This window comes from Chiloscyllium punctatum, chromosome 3 (genome assembly GCF_047496795.1).
Source record: "Chiloscyllium punctatum isolate Juve2018m chromosome 3, sChiPun1.3, whole genome shotgun sequence".
NCBI lineage: Eukaryota > Metazoa > Chordata > Chondrichthyes > Orectolobiformes > Hemiscylliidae > Chiloscyllium > Chiloscyllium punctatum.
The window spans coordinates 89,161,613-89,171,928 of record NC_092741.1 but is presented as its reverse complement, the minus strand read 5'-3'; the positions used below and the strand labels follow the sequence as shown (position 1 = coordinate 89,171,928).

The 10,316-nt window shown below is 38.0% G+C and overlaps 1 protein-coding gene across 1 annotated transcript in view; it reads left to right on the top strand.

Annotated features, from left to right (window-relative positions):
- The first annotated feature begins 1,303 nt into the window (after positions 1–1,303).
- Positions 1,304–10,316, top strand: part of themis (thymocyte selection associated) — a 45,491-nt gene continuing 36,478 nt past the window's right edge. The window contains exon 1 of the mRNA XM_072556018.1: positions 1,304–1,632. Within this exon, the coding sequence (XP_072412119.1) occupies positions 1,542–1,632 (91 nt within the window). The 5' untranslated portion in view covers positions 1,304–1,541. The remainder of the gene's footprint in view (positions 1,633–10,316) is intronic.

Here is a 10,316-nt window from a genome sequence, read left to right as displayed (position 1 = left end):
AGTAAATGCAATTTAAACAAACTTGGAGTTCAACACTTAAAATAGGGCCACATTAATTTAGAGATTAACAGCTCGCAAGATAGATTCATAAAACAGAAGGTGGGCTCACTTAAGACATACCACTTTCAGTTATTACAGTAAAGGATGAGTTATTCACGTGGTTCCCTCAGAAAAATCTTGGAATTGAAAGTTAGATAACTTGCATTTTTAACCTGGGTGTGATGTATGTGTCATAATGCCATGAAATTCTTAGTCTTTGAGTTTATCTCTGTGCATTCAATTTGGGTATAAGACTGGTTGAGAGAAACCGTTAACAGACTGTGTCAGCTGCGGAAACCAAAGTCATATAGTCTATAAGGATTGGATAGTTGCTAAGCCACTGCTTAATGGAAAGACACCTATAAAATCTTGTAACTTGGTGAATAGCCAGAACACTTTAGAGAAATTGAAGTGAGTTCAGGAAAGGGATGATGTACATTTTGAATTGATCCCAGCAAAAGCTAAGCTTTTCTGAGAGAAGGGAAAGTGGCAAAGTGACAAGAGTAGTGCACGCCATAGAGAAAACGCACTTAAATATCAGTCTGCTGTTTTTTTAAGACGTCTGTTGGGCGCATAAATCACGCATTTCCCATAACTGAGCAGATGTTTTAGGAATGCCAGTTCACCACACGGTATTTGCATTTCTGGCTGAGGGTACGTCAATACACTTCTGCCAACCTGTACCATGCATATAGGGTACTTTGACCCCGCAGACTCTGGCAGGAAGGAGACTGTCTGTGAGAGTTTTGATGGATGAGACCGTGTGGTTCTGCAGTGTGTGGGATCCATGTTTGCACAAAAGTGAAACCCTACCTGCACCTCCACCTTCCTGCTAATTCAAGTTGTCAAACACCTCCTGAATTTCCGTTAACACATCTTAGTCACGGTTCTTACACTGAACTCTGCGCACCAACACCTTGCTTCCAAGTGTTTTGACCCAGGTTGGGGATATGTCAGGACAGGTCGAACTCTTTCCCCGTTTCCCGATGACTTTTTAAATGAAGACTTCCACCATTCTGACATTTTTAAAACAAAGTATTTAACATCTGTTTGGAATCAACCACTCCTTAGAAATAACAAATAATATAAAAGCTAAACAAGTCTGAGAATGAATGCAAATGTCACGGCCACACTATCTCTTTAAGAGTGAGAGAAAAAAACAACCTTTTGAGGAAGGTTGCAAACGTTGACAATGTGCGAGTTTGCCGATTGAGTTTCCGGGGTTGCCGCCCACCATTGTTCTGCATTTTGCACATTTCGGGTGTCGTGGTGATGAACTGACTCATTTGTTGAGATTTGGAAAACATTCTCTAATGCGAAACCACTCTCAGAGTGTGAGTGGGAGTAGAATGGGACACTGACTTGTTGTCTCACCTTGCACCGTCGGGGAAGACTGCCCTGTCTTCCATTGGACAAGGGAGACTGACCCAGGAGCACCTTGAAAGATGGACTGCACTCTTCGACGCTAATGCTCTGCAGCTTCGTGAGGGAATTTCAACACAATGGCGCAAACTCTGGAGAGTTTCATCGACTCGCTTGATCCCACCACTCTTCCGAGGATAATACAGATCCAGTCTGGAATTTACTTTCAAGGTAAAGGTTGGATTTTAGACGGTGCGATTTTCCGGTCAATTCGATTCTGTTGTCAACCTTTATTTTATAACCCCCATTTGCTTAATGCATAATTTCAGCCTTTACCTGAATAAAGCATTAGACTTTTCAGCGCAACAAACTTCAGGACACTGGAGTTATGCGGTTTTCAGATATTTTGCAGCACCTTCAGTTATCTCAAACCACGTTTCATTTGAATCCTGTTAATATTGTTTTTTTTTATTGATCCATTTCGCTATCAAATGCAGTTAGCCAGGGAAACCCCCCTCAGTTTGACTAAAATGTTGCAGTACTCAACAATATGTAAAGACATTGGATGGTTTGCACTTTAAACTGTTTGACTTTTCGCATCGTCTAGGTGCATTGCTTAATTCAAATCCACGTTGTTTCAAACAAAAACAAACTTCCGTCTGAAAGGTAAATATAAGTACTAAAAATTCTGTGGAAGTTGACTCAGGAGTTTATTTGAGATTTAATTTGCTGAAGAAATGGGAATAGGGCTGCCATCATGTTTTAACATTTATTATTTGAATAAAGTAAATCCAGTAATTTCAGTCAATATTTAGAAGATGGTGATTGTAACATTTTCGGAAACCACATTCACTGGGAGTTTGCATGTAAATGCGGTCAGTACCGGTTTAAACAACACCATTGTTGAGCACGCAGATCGATTCTGGAAATCATTCTCATTAAAAACCAATTCATTTCACTAATGTCACATTTCATTTCAGTTACACGAAGCCCTCTCCTGAGAGATGTTCCTATATGAAGGATTGCCTCAATGTGTAACAAAATTAGTAGTTTATTTCGTACAATCACTGAAGTGTTACAGCTCAGAAAGGTCTCTTCAAACGAGTACAGTTTACCCAGTGCAAATCTCCTGCTTTCACCCATAGCCTTTCGCACTGTTTCTATCCAATGACCTCATGTATGTCTCAATTGAAACTGCCATTTCCACGCAGTGCATTTCACAGCCTAACTACTGAGTACAAAAGTGGTTTTTACCTCTTATATCACCCTTGCTTCTTTTGCACATCACTTTAAATCCAAACTTTAAATCAAATCTTCTTCTCGTTTCTTGAAGAGTGACAACTTCTCTCTATCAGCTGTATCCAAACTGCTCATGACTTATGAAAATCTCCATCAAATGTCCTGTTAGTCTTCTTCTCTCCAAGGAGAACTGTCCCACCTTTTTAACTGAAGTTCCTCATACCTGGAACCATTCTTATAAACCGCTTCTACACTCTATCCAATGTGCTTGCATCCTTCTGATAATGTGGCACTCACAACAGTATTCCAGCTGAGGTATGCTTTATTTACTGTGCACATATACAGCTCCCTATGCTCCTGCACCCTGTTTTGAATTATACCCACTATTTTATGTTCTTGTAGAGTCATACAGCATGGAAACAGACCCTTTGGTCCAACCAGTCCATGCCAACCATGTTCCCGAACTAAACTAGTCCCACCTGCCTGCGCTTGGCCCATAATCCTCCAATGGTATCGTATACATGAACTTTGCCAAATCTCTTTTAAATATTATAACTGTACCTGCATCCACCACTCTCTCTGGTAGTTTATTCCACATAAGAGCCATTCTCCTTTTTAAATTTTTCTCCTCTCACTTTAAAAGTTTGCTCCCGAGTTTTGAACTGCCCTACCCAAAGGAGAAGACCTTTGTATTCACCTCATCTTTACCCCCCATGATTTTATAAACCTTAATAAAGGTCAACCCTCAACCTCTACACTCCAGTGAAAAAATTCACAACGTTTCCAGCCTATTTTTATAATTCAAACTTTCCACTCCTGGAAACATTCTGGTAAATATTTGTGAATCCTCTCCAATTTAATAATACCATTCTTATACAGGTTGACCAGAACTGCACACAGTACTACAGAAGCGGCCTCACAAAAATCCTGCACAACCTCACCATGACATCCCATCTCTCATACTCAAAGGTCTGAGCCATGAAAGCAAGCATGCTAAATGCTTTCTTAACCACCTTGTCTACCTGTGATACAAATTTCACAGAATTATGTGCTTGAACCCTTAGGTCTCTCTGCTTTACAACACTACCCAGTGTCCTACCATTAATTGTTAAAGTCCTGACCTTGTTTGTTTTACCAAAAAGCAATACCTCACATTTATCCAAATTAAACTCCATCTGCCATTTCTTAGCCCATTGACTAAATTGATCAAAATCTCTTTGTAATCTTAGATAATCTTACTCACTGTACACTCTACAACCAATTTTGGTGTCATCTGCAACCTTTTTAACCGTGTCTCCTATATTCTCATCCAAATCATTTACATTACTGACAAACAAAAGTAGACCTAGTACCGATCCCTGAGGAATACCTCTGTTCACAGGCATCCAGTCTGAAAAACACCCCTTCACCCTCACCCTCTTACCATAAAGCCAATTTTGAGTATCCAGTTGGCAAGCTCACTGAATCCCATGTGATCTAACTTTACTGATCAGTCTAACGTGTGGAACTGTGACAAAGACTTTATTAAAGTCCAGGGAAACAATGTCTACCACTCTGCCCTCATTGGCTGTTTTGTTTACTTCATTAAAAAAACTCAATCAAGTTGCAAGACACTATTTCCCTTGCACAAAACATGTTGAATATCCCTAACCAATCCTTGCCTGTCACAAACATGCTTACTATCCATAATCAATCTTCTCCCAGTGCATATACTGTCAAATGTGTCTCAACTATGGTCAACCGCTCAGCAATCATTGCATTTCCAAAACTGCCATTTTGCAATTGAAATAGAGTTCATTGATGGTGCCTGAATCCTTGCTGTTCAAGTTCTATGTGCTATCCTAGGATCTAATATTTCCATGGAGCTTGTTCTCAGCCTCTTCAGGATTCTCCAAACTACCCTTACATTATGTAATGGCTGAGCTCCAAGCTTCTGATCTAACCCTATTTTCTGACTTGCCAGTATTCTTTGCAACTCATTTTCCAGCTACATCACCCAAAGTTCAAGTGCAGCCAGCTTCCATTATTTCAACACATATTGTTGAGATTTTTTCATGTTTCTCCATGACCTTCCTCTATACAGCTCCCTAATGTTTCAAAATAATCTGTTCGCTAGCTATCTACTACAGTAGTATTGTGCATGCAACCTTCTGTCTGCTGTTTCTCAGCAAAGTGTCCTCTTGATTCTCTGCTTTTCACTTGAGTGTTAATCTGAGACAACTACAAGCTTAACATTACCAGACACAGAATATTTATACTGAAAATTGTCTAGTTAAGGAAACCATAATCCTCAAGTAATGTGATTTTGTGAAGAGGATTTTATAATAAACTTAAAAGGTGATAGAGCAGAAAATGCGACTGATTAAATTGCTTTATAAAGCATGGATTTGATGGCCAATGGTTCCTGTACTATTTTGGCTGCCTATACTTCAATAATTTCCTTCAGTTTCAGTAGTTCAATCTGCTATTTCAACGGACTCTGTCTTGTAAATTCTGTCCTGATTTATTGTCTACGTTTACAATTATTATGTATGTTTAGAAAAAAATAATTTGGTCTTTATGCGATGATATTCCTCTAATTACCACTTACAGAATATAAGGTATTTACTTAAACAGATGTGAATTTTAAAAACAATCAACTATTAAGGAGCAATATTATATGGGCGCAGAATGAAATACAGTTCTGAATTGTTTTGCTGTTGAAAATATTATAACATCAACTTCCTTTAAAAAGATTTGTTGCAGTGCAGAAGGAGACCCTTTGGCTCATTGCATCTCTCTCCCAGCATTTAATTTTATGCCACTCTCCTTGCTAATTTTCTGCAATTCTGGACACTGCTTCTACTTAAATAATCATGCAATGTGCTCTTAAATGTTTCAATTGAACCTTTGTCAGCCCCAGTTCCAGGCAGTGCATTTCAGACTAACTACACAGTGTGGGGAACAAAAACTTTTTCTGTCATTACACTTCCTTCTTTTGAAGAACAAACTGTGGCCTCTGTTTTTTTGATCCATTTACAAGTTACTCCCAACATCTCCGACCTTGTTATAACAAAAGTTTCTCGTCCCTAGAACCATTTTGTAAACCTCTTCTGCACTCTGACCAACATATTTATATCCATATCAATGTTAGTTTTCAGATTATTAGCAATGATATTTTATTGTTATGCTGTAAATATATGTTGGAAGGTAGTTTCCATACAAATGAATTGAAAGAGGTAAATTTTATAGTTTAAAGTAGAGCAAAATTGCTCAAGAATTGTTTTTGCTTTTCCATTGGGCTCTATCTTTAAGTTTCCTCTTCCACAACATTTGAGTGAAAAACAGTAAATCAACAAGAAAATCAAGAGATAAATTTCCCTTCCCCATCTACATAACTATTTTATGTTTCTGCATTGAATTTTAAATACATTTCTTTATCTTATCTATCAATAAAGTCCAATTCAATGATTTACTTCTTCATGCTTCACAGTGGAAAAATAAATGTTCAGTTGTGCTTGAAGTGATAGTTTTACTTAACTATGCTACATACTATATCACATTTGGAACTATTTTCAGAAGTTGTAAAGCGCAAATGTTATATGTAAATCTTATCTCAAGCATTTATGCACCTGAAACCTAAACTGTGAGCAAACTGCCATGTGGTGTGTGGCCAGGAGCTAGGCCATATGATAACTGAATCTTTGCAGTTGTTTGTCCCTTAATGCAAGCAGCTGATTCTACTGGGATTCAGAGGTGGGTGTTGTGCTGTTCCTACCCCTGAGCTGGAAGACCTGGGTTCAATTTCTACCTGCCTCAGGCATGTTTCGCTTGTTTATTAAAAATATTTACTGAGATCTGCTAATTCACCACCGTCTGAGATTTGAATGAGGGACCTTCTAGGCATGCATAGCTCAAGTATGCGTTGCATTAACATGCTGAGCAATGTTTATTCTTTTGCAAAACTTGCATTTGTGGAAAACATCATGTATTCATTAGATTGGACTTTGCGCACTTGTGTCCCCATCATGGAGTCTCAGGCACTCAGACTACATACCAGGAATTGGGGCATACAAATCAGCAGGTACCATAGAACTCTTTTTTTAAGTCTGCTCAAGACCCCCCCCGTGTGACAAACACTGAAGTCTCATGTTTGTGGTTCAAGATCATTTGACAATTGCCTTGAGAACTGAACATACTTCAATAAATGATCATGAGGTAGTCATTTTGGAATTTCTTCTTTAAGTATAAAATAAAAGCAATTCCTATAAATTTTCATTGTTATGCCAACAAAGTCTACAATTTATTCATAAATTTACAAGTACTTTGTATGTTTGGCAAACCTGATACTGTTTTAGGATATTACCAGCACAGTCAGACTGATGTATATGAGTTTTCAGAAGGTTTTTGATCAAGTGTCATTCAGTGGTTTAGTAAATGAAATTAAAGCACGCAAACTTTAGAGGTAATACACTAGCATGTATTGACGATTGGTTAACAGGCAGAATGTAGGCCATAGGAATAATTGGGTCATTCTCAGGTGAGCAGGCTGTGACTAGCGGAGTACCACAAGGATAAGTGTTTGGATTTCAGCATAGAATACATTTTGATGATTTTGGATGAGGGGGTGATGTGCAGATGATGTATGATATCATGGAGTTGTGAGGAGGATGGAAAGAAGCTTTAAGGGGGTTTTAATAGGCTGACTGTGTGGGAATTAGCACATAGATGGAATGTAATATGGATAGATGTGAGGTTATCCGCTTGGGTGAGAGGAACAAAGGTGCAGTGTACTTCTTAAATGGTAAAAGATTGGAAAGCTCACCAGACTGATTCATGGGACAGTCAGATAATCTATGAGGACAGATTGAGTACTCTTGTGCCTGGAGTTTAGAAGAAAGTGAGATTATCTCACAGTACCTTAAAACATTCTTTAAAGAGATAGAGTAGATCTAGAGAACTGGGGAACACAGTCTTAGACTGAAAGAAAAATCACTTAGGACTGAAAGGAGGAGAAACTCTCAGAGCGCTGAACTTTTGGAATTCTGTACCCCAGAGGATGTGGAAGCTCACTTAATAATAAGTTCAAGACAAAAAAGTTGATATGTTTCCAGTTGTTAATGAAAACAAGACATATTGCATTGTGGTAAATGATAAACCATGAACTGTAATGGTGGAGAAAGTTCTGGGGGGAATGAATAATCTATTTCAGCTGTTATGTTCCTATGAATGTTTCTTTCTCTATACAATATAGCTTTTAGTTTCAAAATGTTCTGTTGTTAACTTCACTCATTACACCTACTATCCCATAACAAGAAACTATCACTGCTCCAGCAGTTGACTTCTGCTTGTTATTTTTTTTCCATATTCAATCATTCTAACTTTTGCACCATTGAGACATACCGTTCTTTGGTTAGACAGCAAACTCCCCCATGAGAGCTTTTGAACTGATACTAGAAAATGCATGGTTGCAACTCCAAGATCATAGCCTTTTCTGTACTTGATAATCTTCACTGAAAATTGACATTCTGTAATAAAACCGTACTGTAACTCTTGTGCTTATATGGTGCATTGCCCATTACCCAAATAGATTGGTTCATAAAGTTCTTGATGCAGATGCTCTCAGAAAATTAATTTTGAGCTGGATATAATCTGTGCTTGAAACCCCTCCATGCTTTGCATTGGTTTGGCAGATTTTGTTGGGATTGCATTTAAAAGCCAATGGAACATGGTAGAAACATTTTCTCTTAAACTGTGTTCATTCTTTTGTGTACAGTACTATAATATCTGTTAAAATCTGTAGTACAGTTCAGTTCTCAGGAACATAGAAGCAGGAATAAGCCATTCAGCTCTCTGAGCCTGCTCTGGCATTTAATATGATCACTGTAGTTTGTCATTTATAGCAATGATTTGGATGAGAATATAAAAAGCATGGTTAGTAAGTTTGCGGATGGTATAGTGGACCGTGAAAAAGGTTACCTAAAAGTACAATGTGATCTTGATCAGCTGAGTCAAAAATTCAATAAAAAAAACTGAACTAAGAAACAAAATGATTAACTGTAAATGGAAACAAAGTAAAATACTGATTTTAAAAATTAAAAAGCTTATACAGTCCAGTATCCTTTGTCCACACCTCCAAAAATCTAGGTAACCAAAAAAAAAGTGTCTATGGGTCAGTTTGTGTCTGTACAGGCATTTTAAGGGAAAACAAAATCTTTGCTTTTACGTCTATTCGGGGCCATTCAGGTTAAGCAAAGTTTTTCTTCAGAGTGCCCGATGGTGGACTTAATCTATCCAAAAACCAAAAATATTCTTTAACCTGAAAAACAGTTGGCCCTGAGGTTTTTGGATAAAGGATACCCAACCTATATTTTTTAAAAAAGTAAGACTCCAGGGTGGAATGATATGGAATATGAAGGAAAATACATCTTTCTAATGGAATAGATAATGAACAGTGTGGAGATTACAGTTTGTGATATGAGCAGAATAATGCTCAATTGACAGGTGAATGTCATAGGAATGCATTAGACACTTAACTGCTAATGTGCCAATTGATATTTCTCGCCTCCTATTTCAATAAATATACTGCAGAAAGGATTTATGTATTTTAAATCATCAGCAAGAAATCTGAGCAAGTTTATCATTGTAAAGATAACCATCCTTTATCTGAAATTCTATTTAACCTATTTAAATTGGAGCCTTATTTAGAAAATGATTTTGCAGAGTTGATGAGACAGCTTTAAATGTTGTGTAAAAGTTGACAAAATATTTACATTGTAATTAGTATTTGTCACAACTTTTTACATAATTTAGCCAAGTGAACAACTTCTTGCACAGAACTTGCCATATTCTAACAATCCTCTGGCTGGGAAACAAAGGAATAATTTTCTGGTCCATTCATCCTATGGACTGGACAGCTTCTTGGGTCCAAACATTAGGAAACCCCTTTCTGCTCTTCACTTTGGTGATCAAGCTTAGCTCACACCCATGGTCTGACAGATCTGAAAAGAGACTGACAAGTCTTTCATCTCAATCTGCCATCTGATTATTGGCCAAAAACCCAGAGGAAGGTTATCCAGGGAACATGATATTAAATAATTTACTCCCACAACCTGGAGGGTCTGAGGAATTCCTGATAACAACATTGAACTAGTTTAAAAAGCATAAATTCCACGGTCAATGATGAAAAGCCTTCTAATTTTCCTCTGCGCTCACCAGCATGAGTCCTTGCTTATGAATTGACCTGGACTGGAGCTACTGTCCATGCCTCTTAAATAATTCAGACCATTTTAAAATTTCAGTGATTCTGAAGCTCATCAGGAGCAGTATTCTTTGAAACTGCTTCTATCTAACACTGGCTGAGGCTGCAATGGAACAAAATTGAACTTAAAAACTGATTACTTTTACATAAAAACAAATATATATTATTCATATAAGTAGTACCAAATTACATACATCTTGCATTTTAAAGATAAGATGGGTGGCACGGTGGCACAGTGGTTAGCACTGCTGCCTCACAGCGCCAGAGACCTGGGTTCAATTCCTGCCTCAGGCGATTGACTGTGTGGAGTTTGCACATTCTCCCCGTGTCTGCGTGGGTTTCCTCCGGGTGCTCCGGTTTCCTCCCACAATCCAAAGATGTGCAGGTCAGGTGAATTGGCCATGCTAAATTGCCTGTAGTGTTAGGTAAGGGGTAG